Below are 19,052 nucleotides of genomic sequence, written 5' to 3'. Positions count from 1 at the left end.
TTGCCTTGGAGGAAGTGGGGGCAGGCTGCTCATTTCTCTGTCTAAACAGCAATGAGGAATGTGTTGGCCTGCCTTGTTGTGCAGGCACCTGTTGGGAACCTCTTTCAACCTGCAGCCTCTGCATTTCCGCATGGGCAGCTGTGGTCACTGGCACTTGTGGAGCAGACAAGGGCTCTGGTGGTGGGGCTGGGGAGGTGGAAGAAAATGAGGGTGCTAAGAAACCCTCAGTGACTTCACCCTCTAGAATGACCTGCACAGCCCTGGTTTGGCTTTCAGGTGGTGTTGATGGGGCTGGCTGCTGGTGCACAGCAGTTGTCCATTCCAGCAACCACTATGCCAACTGTACCACCATCCTGTTCAGGGAATGCAGCTCCTCATGTATTCATTGGATGTCAACGCTCATGCGCCAAGCAAGCTGATCCAGGTTACTGGGGGAGACTTGCACCTTTTCCTGGCCAAGACGCTGCTCTTACCTCCACACCGAGTGCTGCTGCATGTGTCTCTCCCTCCATGAGATTGGCCAATCGCTCATGGTCAGAGGTCATGTGGATGAGCACCCAATGTGATGCTCAAAATGGCGATGGACTCCTGCATTCACAGTCTTAGGGCTCCTATTGCTTCACGGAATTCTGCCAGATGTCCACACATCTGCTGCCGATTATGTAGACACTGTGCCCCGAAAGGTGACTCCTGAGGCTCCACATTCCTGCCCACTTTAGGCATCATCGTGATTTTCCTCCCTCCTCCGAGGAGGACTGTACTCAGATGTCTATGACACTGGCATCACCTCCTGCACTCTGATGCGGTGACTTTCACCCTGTGCCAGTGACTCCAAACGCGTGGTACATCTCTCTGAAGTACTTGTATCGGAGTTGGCAGAGTGTGGGCTAGTATAATGTGACACTAACTCCTCAGACATCTCTTCCTCTTCCTGATGCCTGAGGGATGATCTGGCCCGGGGTGGGTTATGGGAGGGGGTCAGTGAGGGAGCAGAGCTGGGACCTGTGTCAGGCACAAAGGGAGTTATTTAGGTGTATGCATGACTGCATTATATCTCTACCAGGTAATGGTCACAAGACAATGTTTTCCACTCCATGTTTTCAATGGTCCAGTACTGTACACTTTGATTAGGCAGCACAATGACAATTCTCCCTTTGGGAAAGCCCATCATGGATCATCCATTCCACGGTCAGCTAGTAGTTTGACAACACTTACAGCTTGGACACTCACCTGACAAGTTAGTGACATCTCCTCCAAGGCACAGGGACTTCACCATTGATGACCTACCTCTCAAATGGGGCTTTCAGAAGGCCCGCTTTTTATATTCTCCCGAGTTGCATAACCCACGCCAAGCCCACCTCCAAACCATCCCTACTTCTAAGGTTTCCCGCCCTCATCCATTCTCCCCCCACCCCGAAAATCAGAAGTTCGGGCAGCCATTTTTAAAGGTTGGGTTTGTGAAGCTGGGAATCCTCCCATCTCTGCGCACCCAACCTAGGAGCAAAAATCTGGGCCTTTGTGTTTTTTTATACTTAGTATTGTGTTATTGTAAAAATAAATGGTATAATAGACAATATCTTTCCTAATAGGCCAGAAGGTGAGACTAGAGTCAGAGAAAGCAAATAATATTGGAAATTAATCAGAATCTGGAGGTTACATAGTCTCCAATTGCCTGGGTGAGTGCAGCTCGATTGACACGCAAGAAGCCCAACACCATCCAGGACAAAACAGCCTGCTTGATTGGCACCCCATCCACCAACTTTAAAACATTCACTCCCTCCACCACCAACAGATAGGGGCAGCAGTGTGTACCATCTACAAGATGCACTGCAGGAATTCACCAAGGCAGCACCTCCCAAACCCATGACCACTACTATCTAGAAGGACAAGGGCAGCAGATAGATAGGAACACCATCACCTGGAAGTTCCCCTCCAAGCCACTCACCATCCTGACTTGGAAATATAATCGCCATTCCTTCACTGTCGCTGGGTCAAAATCCTGGAACTCCCTCCCTAACAGCACTGTGGGTGTACCTACACCACATGGACTGCAGCGGTTCAAGAAGGCAGCTCATCACCACTTTCTCAAGGGCAACTAGGTGTCAGCAGTAAATGTTGGTCTAGCCAATGATGCCCATATGGAAAAAAAAAGGGCATAATTCAACTATTTCTGGGTATAACATGTGATTGACATCATTACTTAAAGAACTGAAGCAATACATAAAAAAAGAACAAAAGTATGATCCATCTGCAAATTTAACAACTGACACCCTTAGATACCATAAACCAAATTTTATACGAAAGGACTTATTTAAAAAGATTTCTACAAAGTTGTACACATATTCAGTCCTATCAAATTATGCAATGTAAAACCGTTCCTTTTCCTAATCACGTCTCGCCAATGTTCCCTCTTGTGCAAAAAACCTGGAAGTTACTGCGCAAGCTGTGCACAAATTGTCCTCTTCAAGATTTTGAGTGTTGTGCTAAAGCAAATTAGCAGCATCACACACTTAAATGAATGAGACACACACAACAAAAAGAAAATGACAGAGGACATTGCATCTCACTACAACATTACTCAGTCATCCGGACATTGATCTGGTGCTCATGGCCTGAACTAAATCTGGAGTCTCAGGGCCCTTTGCCATTTGTCTTCTGGAATGGATGTCAGATACAAACTTAAAAGTTACAAATCTGTTTTAAGATGATCCTCTTGCTAGGTAACAATGGATTTTCGATTGTTTACTCTCTATTCCATCCATACCTGAAGCAAGAGTTTCTCTACATTTCTAGATTAGTGACCCATCTTGCCCCTCCACAATAAATGTTCCAATCTAACAGTTGAATAAGTGCAAAAAAGAAACATGCTACACCTTAGCACTTGACCTTAAACCCTGTCCATGAGCTTTCTTTCACAAACAGAAGTGGTGTATTGCAATGGTTCGGAGATATTAGGAAGTGCAATCATCAAAATTCCACAAACCTTGTAGTTTCTGGTTTTCTTTTTCCATCCTCAGAAGCAGTATCTGTTGGAGAATTGCCTTCCTCCATAAATCTCGGAGCTCCCCTGATGTACGCTTCCTTTCCTCTGCAACTGCCCCCAGGTAACTGTCACATGTTGCTGCCAAAGATGCTCTTGAGGTAACCTCTCCTGCATCTGAATGATCTACAGAGACAGTCATTAAAATAATGTTATCTTCTTCTAAAAAAACAATCACAGTGCTGCAACTTCCCAATGGTTCAACTAGTTAAATGTGAATTCAGCTAAATTGGACCAACCAAGGTTTCAGGTGTGACCTCCAGTTCAATTCAAGTTAGCTGATCCTAATCAAGCTGTAACAATTTGTCTTAGGATCTGATGGGGTCATACCATACCATGAATGAGCACATTCAAAGCAAGAAGAAAGCTAAAAAGAGCAAAAGAACGTTCTTCCCAAAATAAAAGTAAATTTTTCGAAATCCAGATAAGAATTTTTAATTTGATTGAATCTAATGGATTGAATTATTGGGCATCCCTACTTGCACCCATTTCTAGGATATTAGATAACTGCCTCAACTACTAAGAAACCAGCTCTTAACTTTTTATATATCGAAGTTTCAAAGGTAAAAGATAGAAATGCAATAAAAGGCTAGAATAACGAGTTCATAATCTTCTGAAAAAAAATTACAGCAGATATATTGATGCCCTAGTGGATGAAAGCTTCAACATGCTTGCAGTATAGGTTTAATTCCCAGTCTGTCCTTAATTGGTTCATCTCAGCCAGGACAGAAGGTGAGTCACTTCAATCAGCCACAACGTACCAGAAATAAAAACCATGGCCTGCCACTCCTAATCACTATCAAGTGACCCCTGCTCAAACTACATGCACATGAAAGTCAGGAGAGGTGACTCTGCTGTGATAGCCCTTTCGCTTCAAATGTCTGTTGATCTTCACCATGATTACGTGTTGAGGAATGGCCAACTGGGTGAGGGCTGCTAGTATCATGGACCCTATCTCGAACAAGACTCTTCAACTTCAGGGGAAGTGGCAAAAGTTGGGAGGGATAACATAAAAAACAATCCACACATTATCATTGAATAATATAGCACAGTAAGAGGCCATTCTGCCCATTACTGTGCCAGTTCTTTGAAAGAGCTAAACAATTAGTGCTACTCCACTGCTCTTTCTCCAGAGCACTGTAAGGTTTTCCTCTTCAAGTATTTTTTCAATTCCCTTCTGAAAGTTACCAGTGAATCTGCTTCTGCCGCCCTTTCAGGCAACGTATTCCAGATCTGAATACTTGCTGTGTCAAAAAACAAATTCTCATCTCCCCTCTGGTTCTTTAGTCAATTATCTTAAATTTGTGCCCCTGGTTGCCAGTGACAAGAGTATATTCTCATTCTATGAAAACTCTTCATAGTTTTGAACACCTCTATTAAATGTCACTTCAACATTTTCTGTCCCGAAGAGAACAATCCCAGCTTCTAATCTCTCTATATAACTGATATTTTTTCAACATTCCAGCAAATCTTCACTGCACCAAAGCCTTCACATCCTTTCTGAAGTGAGTGCCCAGAATTAGACAAAACTACAGCTGAGGCCTACTTAGTGATTTCTAAAGGTTTAACATAACTTGCTTATTTTGCTACTCTTTTAAAAAGTCTTGCATTTATGTAGTGCCCTTCATGACCACTGGGTGTCCCAAAGTGCTTTACAGCCAAGGCAGTACTTCCTGAAGTGCAGGGGCTTTTGTAATGTAGGAAGCCCCTATCAATAAAGTCAAGGATCCTATGTTTTTTTTTTAAATGGCCTTAGCAGCTTGTCCTATCTCCTTCAAAGATCATTAACAGGTCATTGCCAGAGTGGGGATCCTCTAAAAAAAATTATAGTTTCAATTGCCTTACACAGAAGTCTAAATACAAATCATTTTTATTTCCGAGTTAAAAACAAACTGAACCCAACATCAACAATGGCAACTTGCTTTTATGTAGCACTTTTATTAAAGCATCCTAAGGCACTTTGCAGAAGTATAATTAGACAGAAATTGACCCGAGCCAAAAAAGGAAACATTTGAGGCCAAAGTGATCAAAAGTAGTCAAAGAGCCAACTTTTACAGAGGGTCTTAAAGTAGGAGTGAGGAGAAGATATTGTGACATTTAGGAAGGGAATTCAAAACGTTTATGGCCTAGTTAGCTGAACTTACATCCTAAGAATGGTGAGGTGAAGAAAGGGGGAGATGGACAAGAGACAAGAGTGAGGGGAGCATGAAGTTCTTAAAGCCCTGTAAGGGCTAGAAGTGGTTACAGAGATAAGAATGAATGAGGCCATAGAGGAAACTAAACATGAACATGGGGTGAGGATTTCAAAATGGAGGCACTTGGGGACCAAGAGTTAAATGTAGGTCAACATTTTATTTGAGAATAAATACAATTAAAGTTCTGAAAAATCTTGGCACAGATTACTTCCAAAGACAACACAGGTGATATTATACTGAACTTCTGAGTTAATTCCAATTTTAAAGTGAACTGTCAAGATGAAGCCAAAAGTATCGAATTATACCATATGTGGGAGTTTGTTGGAGGGGTGGATGCCTTATGTCAGACCCCTATTTCTGAGGGATGTAAACAATGGATGTTGTAACAGTCTTACAAGTGGATTATTTTGTACTAATATGATGCATATTAAATGCAGAGTCCAAATAAAAGTTTTAAATCAATCGAAGACCACACAGCCTAACCTGCTTAGTTGCATTTTTTAAAGTTCTTGCACTTAAGAATCATTGTTTGGTTTTTATTTGAATATTAGAACAATCAGCATTACAGAGATGTCAGTAGTAGGAGCTTCCAAACCATACACAGCTATAAAAACAAAAAACTACTGCAGATGCTGGAAATCCAAAACAAAAACAGAATTACCTGGAAAAATTCAGCAGGTCTGGCAGCATCGGTGGAGAAGAAAAGAGTCGACGTTTCGAGTCCACATGACCTTTCAACAGAACTATAATATATATATCAACTATAGTTCAGTTCTGTTGAAGGGTCATGTGGACTCGAAACGTCGACTCTTTTCTTCTCCACCGATGCTGCCAGACCTGCTGAGTTTTTCCAGGTAATTCTGTTTTTGTTTCATACACAGCTATAGTTGCTGTGACACATTCAGTAATCACAAGGTTTGCTCCTTAGCAAAAAAGCTGAAGCTAGACACATTATTTTACATAGATATTTTTCATGTTATAGCTTGTATGAGAAGGGTTGGACTGTTAAAAAGAAATCAAAAGATTGCATTTTTAATTTTAAATGAGTACACACAGTTTAGGACTACATTTAACTCCTTCTCAACCAGTTTTTGTTCCTGGAAGAATAACTCTTTGCTTTAAAACAAGCATAAACAGTTATAAATCAGTGCTTCCTACATAAACTGGTGCTAAGTGAAACTGGCAGGAGTTGCTCACAATCTACCAAGTCACTCCCACGCTGTATTGATGTGTCAGGGCATAAATAATAAAACTACACATAAAATCCTCTGCAAAGCATAAAGTTACAATCTAATGATAATATCAAGGTTGCAATTTAAAACAAACAATTTTAATACTACTGCCTTACTGAAAAACAGTCTTCCCTTTGTGAGTAATTATCCTGTAACATTATCCAGTCTCAGTATTTTGATATACTATGATATTGAAACCATAGACCAGTCACACTACCTCATTATCTGCATTCACATGAATCAAAAATCTATTTGCTCATTTTTGCTGACTCAACATTGAACATTAACACTATATTCAAATACACAGATTAGTACTGTAGCAACTCCATGTAAAATCACTGAAGATTTTACAAAGAACTCCAGGCTTGACTTTGATAAAGCTGACAACAGTGCCACCTGTAGGCGATGGTATCAGGCATAATCCAAACCCACCAACATTTCCCTTATGTTGGTAATAATTTACAAATGAGTGTAGTGTCTACCAAGTGCCTCAGAATTCTCACAATATCAGTAATACTGAGAAATGTTTGTCGAATATATACTATATCCAACCTACTGGTGGCTAGTGGTGTCCTGTGAACTAGATTGTGGTAGAGCTTTAAAGCTGATGTCAAACAATTAAAAAAGCTCTCACTGCAAGATTTTTTGACATCAAGTTAACTACACATTGCTTGTTAATATTTGAACACCTGGTAAGCATCACAAGTAGGATCACTCCAATTACTACATTAAGGTGCCTGATTACCTCCTTTACTTGATTATTGTGGGTCTGCACTGAGTGCTGCTGAGTCTGGTGAGTGAGGGAGTTTTGAGGGTTAATTTCACTCTAAAGTCTAGTTTTACCTTTAATTTAGCAATCAATTAAACATTACTCTTAAGTTAACAGAAGTTAAGTTTATTCCAGCCTTAAACAGGAATATACAAGCTCTCTGAAAGCAGCTGCAACTAGTTAATTCGTTGGTTTTCAGGGCTTAACTTATTTGATTTTCAGAAAGTATAAAAACAGAGGATCCTCAGTGCTGCTTGGTCGATACTGAGTGCTGCTTTTAATGCACAAGAGTATCAAGCTGGGAGTTTGGTGAAGAAAGGAACTATAAATTAAGAAAAATAAATGTATTTAATTAACACAATACAGATGGCAGGACAGGTGATGTACCATAACTACAGCGTGCAGGAGATCCTGGATGCAGAGAGTGTCCGTGGCTTGAGGAGTTTCAGCTCAGAGTTAATGAGCTGAAGGTTGCAGGCATTGTGACTCATCAGGGAGGAGGAAAGTTATCTGGACAGTTTGTCCCAGGAGGCAGTCACACCTCTTAGGTCAGCATCATCTGATTTAGTCAGTGGTCAGGTACATGAGGATGTGACTGTGAGGCAGGCAGGTAAGAGGATCAGGAAGGTGGGAGTGAAGGAGCCTCAGTCCTTGCAACTGAGCAACAAGTCTGAGGTTCTTGCAGTTTGTATGGAGAAGCACGAGGGCTGCAGTGTGGATGCACAGGCTGACCATGGCAAAGGAAGCCATTCAAGTGGGGGTGTTAAAAAGCAATGTGGTGGCAGTAGGGGACAGTATAGGCAGGGGGATAGACATTGTTCTCTGCAGCCGAGAGCGAGAATCCAGAAGGCTGTGTTGTCTGCTCAGTGTCTGGGTTCAGGACAGTTGCTCAGGGCTGGAGAGAAACTTGGGAGGATCCAGTCATCGTGGTCCATGTAGGTATCAACAACATAGGTAGAACTAGGAAAGAGGCTCCGCATAAAGACTATGAGGAGCTAGGTACTAAATTAAAAAGCAGAGGTAATAATCTCTGGATTATTACCTGAGCCACCTGCAAATTAGCAAAGGTAAATAAAATTAGAGAAATGAATGTGTGGTTCAAAGACTGTTGTGGGAGAAGTGGGTTCCGGTTTATGGGGCACTGTCACCGGTACTTGGAAAAATGGGGGCTGTACCAATGGGACGGTCTGCACCTGAACAATGTTCTAGTGAGTCACATGACTAGGGAAGTAGAGAGGATTTTAAACTAAATAGTAAGGGCATAGGACCAAATTTAGAAAGGTGTGATAAATAAAAGAATAGAGACAAGGCAAGAAAGAAAGGTATCAAAATGGGAAATGATAAACAGACCGTGGCAGGAAGGGATAATCAGTACAAATCTAAGAGTAAATTAACAGATAAGGCTAAAGGTTACAAAAATAATAAAAGGACAAAAGTTAAGGCTCTGTATCTGAACATAGCATTTGAAACAAAACAGATGAATTGATAGCAGAAATACCATCTGACAGCCACTGCAGAGACATGGCTGCAGAATGGATTGGGATCTGAATATTGAAGGGTACATGACATATAGGAAGGACAGGAAGTTAGGAAAAGGTGGAGGGATGGCTCTGTTAATTAATGATGGTATTAGCACAATACAGAGGGATGAACTAAATTCAGGAAATCCAAGCAGTTTCAGTAGAGATGATTAATGATAAAGGTGAAGGCACTTGTGGGAGTGATGCACAGGTCCCATAACAGTAACCCAGCGGTAGGCAGAAATAATGGGAGCTTGTCAGAAAGATACAGCAATAATCGTGGGGGATTTTAATCTACATTTAGAGTGGAAAAAAATCAGATGAGCAAAGGTAGCCTAGATGAGGAATTCATCGAATGTTTTTGAGATAGTTTCTTAGAACAGCACATTCTGGCACCAACTAGAGAGCAGGCCATACTGGACCTGGTATTGTGCAACAAGATGGGATTAATTAATGACCTCAGTGAAGGCACCCCTAGGTAGCAGCGATCATAATATGATTGAATTTTACATTCAGTTTGAGGGAGAGAAGAGTGGGTATAAAATTAGTTTTTTTAAACTTAAATAAGGGCAATTATGAGGGCATGAAAGCAGAGCTAGTTAAAGAGAAATGGCAAATGAGGTTAAGGGATAGGTCAATAGAGATGCAGTGGCAGACATTTAAGGGGATAGTTCAGAAAATACAGAATTCCAATGAGACAGAAAAATTCCAAGGGGAGAACCCATCATCCGTGGTTAACTAAAAAAATGAAAGACAGTATCAAACTTAAAGAAAAAGCATATAATTGCACAAAGATGGGTGGCAAGCCAGAAGATTGGACAGAATATATAAAATAGCAAAGAATGACAAAAAGATTAATCAGGATGGAAAAAATCAGAGTACAAGAGAAAGCTAGCCAGAAATATAAAAACAGTTAGTAAGAGTTTCTATAGATATTTTAAAAAAGAGTTAAAGTGAGCATTGGTCCTATAGAAAATGAGTCTGGGGAATTAATAATGGAAAATAAGGAGACGGCAGATGAACTGAACAGGTATTTTGCATCAGTCCTCACTATAGAGGATACAAGTGACATCCCGGGAATTGAAGGGAGGGGGGAACTCAAGCAAACTATAATCAACATAGAAGAGGTACTGAGCAAATTGTTGGAGCTGTGAGATGGCAGGTTCCTGGGTCTTGACAGACTTCATCCTAGGGTTTAAAAGAAGTGGCTAGAGAGAAGATTGATGCGTTGGTTTTAATTTTCCAAAATTCCCTAGATTCGAGGAAGGTTCCATTAGATTGGAAAATAGTGAATGCAACTCTGTTATTCAAAAATGGAGGGAGAAAGAAAGCAGGAAACTACAGGCCAATTAGCTTAACATCTGATATAGAGAAAATGTTAGAAGCTATTATTAAAAACATTATAGCAGGGCACTCAGATAATTTCAAGATAATCAGGCAGAGTCAACATGGTTTTGTGAAGGAGAAATCATCTTTAATCAATTTATTGGAGTTCTTTGAAGGAGTCACATGTGCTGTGGATAAAGGGGAACTGGTAGATGTACTGTAGTTTGATTTCCAGAGGCATTGGATAAGGTGCCACATCAAAGGTTATCATGGAAAATAAAAGCTCATGGTGTCAGGGGTAACACATTGGCATGGACAGAAGATTAGCTAGATAACAGGAAACAGATTAGGCATAAATGGGTCATTTTCTAGTTGGCAAGATGTAACGAGTGGTATGCTACAGGGATCAGTGCTCGGGCCTCAATTTATTACAATTTATATAAATGACTTGGATGGTACGGTTGCTAAATTTGCTGATGACACAAAGATAGGTAGGAAAGTCAGTTGTGAAGAGGACATAAGGAGGCTACAAAGTGACATAGATAGATTAAGTGAGTGGGCAAAGTTCTGGCGAACGGAGTATAATGTGGGAAAACATGAAACCGTCCATTTTGACAGGAAGAATAAAAAGGAGGAGAAATTTTTTTCTCTGAGAGTAACAAGTCTTTGAAACTTTCTTCCTCAAAAGGTGGTGGAAGCAGAGTCTTTTTCTATTTTTCAAGGCAGAGATAGATAGGTTCTTGATTAGCAAGGAGGTGAAAGGTTATCGGGAGTAGGCAAGAACATGTAATTAAGGTTACAATCAGATCAGCCATGATCTTATTGAATGGTGGAAAAGGCTCGAGGGACAAACTCCTGCTCTTAATTTGTATGTTCATATTCAAGTTGAAACAGAATCAAGAACATTACCTGCAGTTTAGAATAAGAATTGCTTTGAGTCAATTTGCCTAAGCCAGTCATTTTCCCAGTTTTCCATGTACTATAATGAAGTAACAAAGTGGATTAATGACGGTAGAGTAGTTGATGTTGTGTATGTGGACTTTCAAAAGGCTTTTGACAAAATAAGATATAATATGATAAAAACAAAAAGCTAAAAGCTACTGCGGATGCTGGAAATCCAAAACTAAAACAGAATTACCTGGAAAAACTCAGCAGGTCTGGCAGCATCGGCGGAGAAGAAATCAGTTAACGTTTCGAGCCTTCATGGCCCTTCGGCAGAACTGAAGCATAGTTAGAAGAAGGGAGAAATATAAATTGGTTTAAGGTGGGTGGGTGGGGGGGAGAGAGAGACATTGAGGGTGTGGTGATTGTGGAGATGAGCAGATAATCAAAAGATGTCACAGACAAAAGGGTCAAAGAGGTGTTTTGTCTGAGAAAAGTGCTAATTAAGAATGGAAGACAGGATATTCAAAGTACAGCTCTAGTGGGGGTGGGGTGGAAAGGCTAACAAGGTTTTAGTTTTAGATTTAAAAATAATGGAAATAGGTGGGGAAAGAAGAATCTATATAAATTATTGAAAAAAAAGCGGGGGGTTGGGGGGGAGGGGAAGAAACGGGGTGGGGATGGGGGGAGGGGGAGTTTAAGATCTAAAGTTGTTGAATTCAATATTCAGCCCGGAAGGCTGTAAAGTGCCTAGTTGGAAGATGAGGTGCTGTTCCTCCAGTTTGCGTTGGGCTTCACTGGAACAATGCAGCAAGCCAAGGACAGACATGTGGGCAAGAGAGCAGGGTGGAGTGTTAAAATGGCAAGCGACAGGGAGGTTTGGGTCTTTCTTGCGGACAGACCGCAGGTGTTCCGCAAAACGGTCGCCCAGTTTGCGTTTGGTCCCTCCAATGTAGAGGAGACCGCATTGGGAGCAACAAATGCAGTAGACTAAGTTAGGGGAAATGCAAGTGAAATGCTGCTTCACTTGAAAGGAGTGTTTGGGCCCTTGGACGGTGAGGAGAGAGGAAGTGAAGGGGCAGGTGTTGCATCTTCTGCGTGGGCATGGGGAGGTGCCATAAGTGGGGGTTGAGGAGTAGGGGGTGATGGGGGAGTGGACCAGGGTGTCCCGGAGGGAACGATCCCTACGGAATGCCGTCAGGGGGGGTGAAGGGAAGATGTGTTTGGTGGTGGCATCATGCTGGAGTTGGCGGAAATGGCGGAGGATGATCCTTTGAATGCGGAGGCTGGTGGGGTGATAAGTGAGGACAAGTGGGACCCTATCATGTTTCTGGGAAGGAGGAGAAGGCGTGAGGCTTCAACAACTCATCGACTCCAACACCCATCTGGGACCCTCCACCCCTGCTTGTCCCTCCGTCCTCACCCCATCTTCCAATCCCAGCCCCAGCCGCGTATTCACTATACCCCCTGACCTTCCCCTCTCCGACGCTGAACGTTCAGTGCTCAGCAAAGGACTTAGTTTCATACCCTTCTCCGTGCTCACTTCTTTGGGCAGGAGTCCTCTCCCCGTTCAATGGATCCTTTTACCCACCTCCAATATTCTCCCTCCACTTGGACCCCTCCCTCTGGATTCTTACCTTCTCTTGATCTTTTCATTGAGAACTGTCGGCGTGACATTAGCCGTCTCAATATCTCTGCTCCTCTCACCCATTCTAATCTGTCTCTCTCTGAACTCACTGCACTCCGTTCTCTCAGGTCCAACCCCAACATTGTCATCAAACCCGCTGACAAGGGTGGTACTATTGTTGTCTGGCGCATTGACCTCTACCTCGCGGAGGCTGAGCGTCAACTCGCAGACATTTCCTCCTACCTCTCCCTGGACCATGACCCCACCACAGAACATCAAGCCATTGTTTCCAGGACTGTCACTGACCTCATCTCCTCTGGAGATCTTCCTCCCACAGCTTCCAACTTGATAGTCGACCAACCTCGGACGGCCCGCTTCTACCTCCTACCCAAAATGCACAAACAGAACTGTCCTGGCAGACCGATCGTGTCAGCCTGTTCCTGCCCCACGGAACTCATTTCTCGTTATCTTGACTCCCTTCTCTCTCCCCTTGTCCAGTCCCTTCCCACCTACATCCGTGATTCCTCTGACACCTTACGTCACATCAACAATTTCCAGTTCCCTGGCCCCAACCGCTTCCTCTTCACCATGGATGTCCAATCCCTCTACACCTCCATCCCCCACCAGGATGATCTGAGGGCCCTTAGCTTCTTCCTTGAACAGAGGCCCCAACAATCCCCATCCACCACTACTCTCCTCCGTCTGGCTGAACTTGTTCTCACACTGAACAATTTCTCCTTTAACTCCTCTCACTTCCTCCAAATAAAAGGTGTGGCTATGGGTACCCGCATGGGCCCCAGCTATGCCTGTCTCTTTATGGGGTATGTGGAACATTCCTTGTTCCAGTCCTACTCCTTTCCCCTCCCACAACTCTTTCTCCGGTACATCGATGATTACTTCGGTGCTGCTTCATGCTCTCGTCGGGACCTGGAAAAATTTACTAATTTTGCTCCCAATCTCCACCCCTCCATCATCTTCACATGGTCCATCTCTGACACTTCTCTTCCCTTCCTTGACCTCTCTGTCTCAATTTCTGATGATAGACTGTCCACCAATATCCATTACAAGCCTACCGACTCCCACAGCTACCTCGACTACAGCTCCTCACACCCCGCTTCTTGTAAAGACTCCATCCCATTCTCTCAGTTCCTTCGCCTCCGTCGCATCTGTTCTGATGACGCTACCTTCAAAAACAGCTCCTCTGACATGTCCTCCTTCTTCATTAACCGAGGTTTTCCATCCACGGTCGTTGACAGGGCCCTCAACCATGTCCGGCCCATATCCCGCGCATCCTCCCTCACTCCTTCTCCTCCTTCCCAGAAACATGATAGGGTCCCCCTTGTCCTCACTTATCACCCCACCAGCCTCCGCATTCAAAGGATCATCCTCCGCCATTTCCGCCAACTCCAGCATGATGCCACCACCAAACACATCTTCCCTTCACCCCCCCTGACGGCATTCCATAGGGATCGTTCCCTCCGGGACACCCTGGTCCACTCCCCCATCACCCCCTACTCCTCAACCCCCACTTATGGCACCTCCCCATGCCCACGCAGAAGATGCAACACCTGCCCCTTCACTTCCTCTCTCCTCACCGTCCAAGGGCCCAAACACTCCTTTCAAGTGAAGCAGCATTTCACTTGCATTTCCCCTAACTTAGTCTACTGCATTCGTTGCTCCCAATACGGTCTCCTCTACATTGGAGAGACCAAACGCAAACTGGGCGACCGTTTTGCGGAACACCTGCGGTCTGTCCGCAAGAAAGACCCAAACCTCCCTGTCGCTTGCCATTTTAACACTCCACCCTGTTCTCTTGCCCACATGTCTGTCCTTGGCTTGCTGCATTGTTCCAGTGAAGCCCAACGCAAACTGGAGGAACAGCACCTCATCTTCCGACTAGGCACTTTACAGCCTTCCGGGCTGAATATTGAATTCAACAACTTTAGATCTTAAACTCCCCCTCCCCCCATCCCCACCCCGTTTCTTCCCCCCCCCCAACCCCCCGCTTTTTTTTCAATAATTTATACAGATTCTTCTTTCCCCACCTATTTCCATTATTTTTAAATCTAAAACTAAAACCTTGTTAGCCTTTCCACCCCACCCCCACTAGAGCTGTACTTTGAATATCCTGTCTTCCATTCTTAATTAGCACTTTTCTCAGACAAAACACCTCTTTGACCCTTTTGTCTGTGACATCTTTTGATTATCTGCTCATCTCCACAATCACCACACCCTCAATGTCTCTCTCTCTCTCTCTCTCTCTCCCCCCCCCCCCCACCCACCTTAAACCAATTTATATTTCTCCCTTCTTCTAACTATGCTTCAGTTCTGCCGAAGGGCCATGAAGGCTCGAAACGTTAACTGATTTCTTCTCCACCGATGCTGCCAGACCTGCTGAGTTTTTCCAGGTAATTCTGTTTTTGTTTAAGATATAATATGACTCATCAGCAAAAATGAGATAAATGGAGAGTAGCAATGTGGATACCAAATTGGCTAAGGGACAGAAAGCAGGAAGTAGTGCTAAACCATTGTTTTTCAGGTTGGAGGAAGTATAGAGTAATGTTCTCCAGGGTTCAGTATTAGGACTACTGTTCTTTTTGATATATATTAACGATTGGGACTTGGGTCTATTCAGTCATCAACAGTTAACAAAAACAAAAGATCTCAAGGCACACATTTAGAAAGCTGAAGTGTGAAGATAACACTCTTATATTATCAGGAAAGAGAAATACTTTGTCTGCGCTGAATACGACTTTTCAAAAATTTGTAATCATTAATGGGGTACACTTCTAAATTGTTTTTCTATTTGAGAAAATGGTAAGTCAAAAGCACAAGCAATTATGTTTTTCAAATTATGTGACTGTCACAAGATGTGAGACACATTTGCAAATTGGTAAAAACTACAAATTGATGGGGTGCAATATTTGCCTCATTTAAACAAAAAAGATGAGTTAAAATCGACTTTTTGTACTGCACATTCTAAAATGTTTTTAAAAAGATAGGTCAAGATTGCAGACCTACATAAATTTCCACTAATGCTTTGTTCAATTCGTAAGGTTTCACACCTGTAAAGCACGGTTTAAATGAAATGTATCTGAAAATTAGTGCAAACGGGAACTTTAGCAACGTTCAAAGGCAATTCAGTCATCGATTGTCAAAAACAAAAGAACTTCACACTTTACTGGGAGGTTCTGCTAAGTTGCAACTGGCAGATGAAAGGGTTAACACCCACAGAAAACACAGCCCTTTTTGCTGCTTTGCACGCCCTTAAGCCACAACTTAATGTGGCATTGGGTTTATACCTCAAGAAATAATTCATTTTTAAAAAGATGCCAAACTTTCCATAATCCCACATTACAGCTTTAGAGAAACAAACCACCAGTATTAGATATAACCAGTTTTTCTTTACATTGACCATCCGGATAAACTCGTTCCGACAATGGCTCAGGTGCATACTTGGATAATTAATTGTAGACCAATCAGAAAAATACAAATATATTGCAATTTGTCTCCATGCTGAAACGCTGAGTCAAAGTGGCTGAACAGCTCAAAGAAATGGACCACGTGTAACAGATATCAACTATAGTTTTATTCTAATTTAATTAAGTGCATCCAATTTCATTTGTTATATTATTAAACCACTTAACCATTGTGGTGAATGACAAGGTTACGGTCCCTATTTCCTTTGGTTTCAGTGGGTGGGGTAAGAGAGAAAAAACATTTTACATGAAAAATAAATGTATATAATAACTTTGTTTTTATTCTTGACATTTTTTTCAATATTTTAACCTTTTTTTACCAGTTGTTAAAGCTACAATTTCTATTGGTGAATATTTTGCAGTTGATTTCCCTTTTGAAGCACTGTTTGCTAAATTTAGGTCTGCTATTTTAATTCCGTAAAGATAACATATGTGAATTAAATACAAATGCAGAAATCATTGTACTACAGTGGAAAGTTACCTGTCCCACAGATTCATTTATCCTATCTGAAAGCTGTAACAACAGAATTGAATTCAGGAATTTTCTGAAGGAGCTTGGCAATGACAGTATCAGTTGCATTTTGCAGTTGCAGATTTTCAGTTATCCTGTAGTGCAAGCTTTGTATTGCGCAGTAAGATACATGGAGACATGGATAGAATTTTGACCCACCCAAAGCTCTTTAAACCACAAAAATGTCATAAGACCTGCACAGAAATGCATACTGTGGAGCCTTGTTTACAAATTCCAAGGTTGACAGCAGCCAAATAATTGAACATCTTTAATTGATTTAGGTGCAATAGATAAGCAACAATTCTGTCACATTCAGGTTGTGCAGTAGCAATCATTTTCATAAAAATAAAAGTTTGCATTTATATCGCACCTTTAACTTCGAAGAGAGGCCTTGGTTGCCTCGTTTTGGGAAAGCCTGTTGCACCTTGTGCCACTGAGGCATTTAACTAGACAGCAGCGGGCCTTCCATTGGGATCAAGGACCCTGGGTTGGAAGTCCCGCCCATCAAAAGCTGCGGGCCAATCAGATGCCAGCAGCTCTTCTGTACTCTGCAATGCCACCAGGGAGGGACTGAGGCACAGGTGAGTGATGGTGGGTGGGGTAGGGATCACCGGGGGAGTGTGGATCAGCAGCAAGAGGCTTTCAGTGGGGCCATGTAATTCCCGAAGCTGGGTCCCTTGATCAGGCACTGAGTGCTTTTGAACACATTTATATTGCACCTTTAACTTAGAAAAAGAGAGCCCTACATTGCCTCTTTTAGGGAAGGATGGCTGCATTTTGTGCCACTCAGGCACTTGACCAGATTCAACCACAATCCAGGTTGCATGCTGAGCTTCTGACTCCCATGTCCTCTCAAACAAAGAATGCCTACTTCTACCTCTGGAACATTACCTGTCTTCACCTCATCTGAACTCTTTGTCACCTCCGGACTCAACTATTCTAATATGTTCCTGGCCAGTTTCCCATCCTCCACACTTTGTAAACTATAGCTCAACAAAACCTTGCTGCTTATATCCTATGCCTCACCAAGTTCCCCCTCACCCATGGGTCCTGTCCTCACTGACTGGCATTGCCTACTGGTACTCAAATGGTCTCATCACCCCCTATCTCTTTGACATCGCACAACCCTGTAACCCACCACTTCCCTTCTACCCTAAAGCTGTTCCTAAGATCCAGCCTTGTACATCTTCCCCATCACCCACATTGGAGGCTGATGATCAGTGTTCGAGCCTCTCTGCTCTAAACCCCTCTGTTTAACCACCTTCCTCTTCTCCTTTAAGAGAGAGTTTCAAACCCTCCCCTTTGACCAAGCTTTTGATCGCCCTTTCTAATAGCTTCTTCTTTGGCTCAATGTCCATCTTTTCATTACACATCTTTGAAGAGTTTAGGGATGTTTTTCTAAGTTAAGGTTGAGACCCCCATTGTCTCAACAGGATTTCACCCATTGTGTGTACTAGAGCCACAATATGGATGAGAATTGGCTCAGAGAACAAGGTTCCTTCTTTGGAAAAATATTTATGAACCCACTGATAATTTATTTTCTGCTAACAGCTAACAACTTGCCATTTTAGGATTTCAACTCGACTTCAGGATTGTGAGGCTGATTGTACAATCACTACAGTATTCTAAAAGCAGATTTTTAAGCATCTGCAGTATTTTTAAACAAAAAAATTTGAAAATATGCAGCAGGTCTGGCATTAGCTGAGGAGAGCAAAGCAGAGAACGGTCATCGAGCTGAAACATTAACTCTGTTTCTCTCTCTCCACAGATGCTGCCAGACTTCTGAGCATTTTCCATTTTTTACTACGGCATTGTAACCAGTATTGGAAATGTATTGACTGCATGGTGGCAGGTAAAAGAAAATTGCATTTATATATATCTAAAAGCATTCGTCAATCAATGAATTAATTTTTTAAAAATACAGTCTCACCATTATTGCTATGTAGACAAACACAGAAGTCAATTTCTGCACAGAAAGGTCCCACAAACAACAAATGTGATAAATAGCTAATATATTTTTGCAGCAGTGGTTGAGAAACAACTGCTAGTTCAGCGAGCTCCTTCTCAGTGATATCATCTGCAAGAATGAGGTCAGCTTCCATTTATATAATAATACCACATAAATTTACCTCCGTCACATCTCTTTATGCTGTCAGACTGCCTGACTAATATCAATTCGTGTTCAAGTCAAAATTATCTCCAACTGCGTGTTGGGATGAATGAAAACATCATTTTCAAACTTCTTGCTTAAACTCCACTTTTGTTCCTGACTTCTTCCCAAGCAAGACACTCCAGCTGAAACAAACCACATAAAGCTTTGGCACCCTGCTTGACCCAGACATGAGCTTGAAATCTTATATCCTATTCATCACCAAGGTCATTATTACTTCCACCTCCATAACTATTTCCTCCCTCCACTCCAACCTCAGTTTCACCAAAACCCTGATCCACAGCCTTCTCTATAGATAGGG

The 19,052-nt window shown here is 42.4% G+C and overlaps 1 protein-coding gene across 6 annotated transcripts in view; it reads right to left on the bottom strand.

Moving 5' to 3' along the window:
* tbc1d1 (TBC1 (tre-2/USP6, BUB2, cdc16) domain family, member 1) overlaps positions 1–19,052 on the bottom strand; it is a 274,907-nt gene that overhangs the window by 77,700 nt on the left and 178,155 nt on the right. For all 6 annotated transcript variants that reach the window (XM_078546134.1, XM_078546135.1, XM_078546136.1 and 3 more), the window contains one exon: positions 2,984–3,166. In XM_078546134.1, coding sequence (XP_078402260.1) covers positions 2,984–3,166 — 183 coding nt within the window. The remainder of the gene's footprint in view (positions 1–2,983; positions 3,167–19,052) is intronic.

Source organism: Cetorhinus maximus, chromosome 1, assembly GCF_964194155.1.
Source record: "Cetorhinus maximus chromosome 1, sCetMax3.hap1.1, whole genome shotgun sequence".
NCBI lineage: Eukaryota > Metazoa > Chordata > Chondrichthyes > Lamniformes > Cetorhinidae > Cetorhinus > Cetorhinus maximus.
This window is presented reverse-complemented; position numbering and strand designations above follow the sequence as displayed.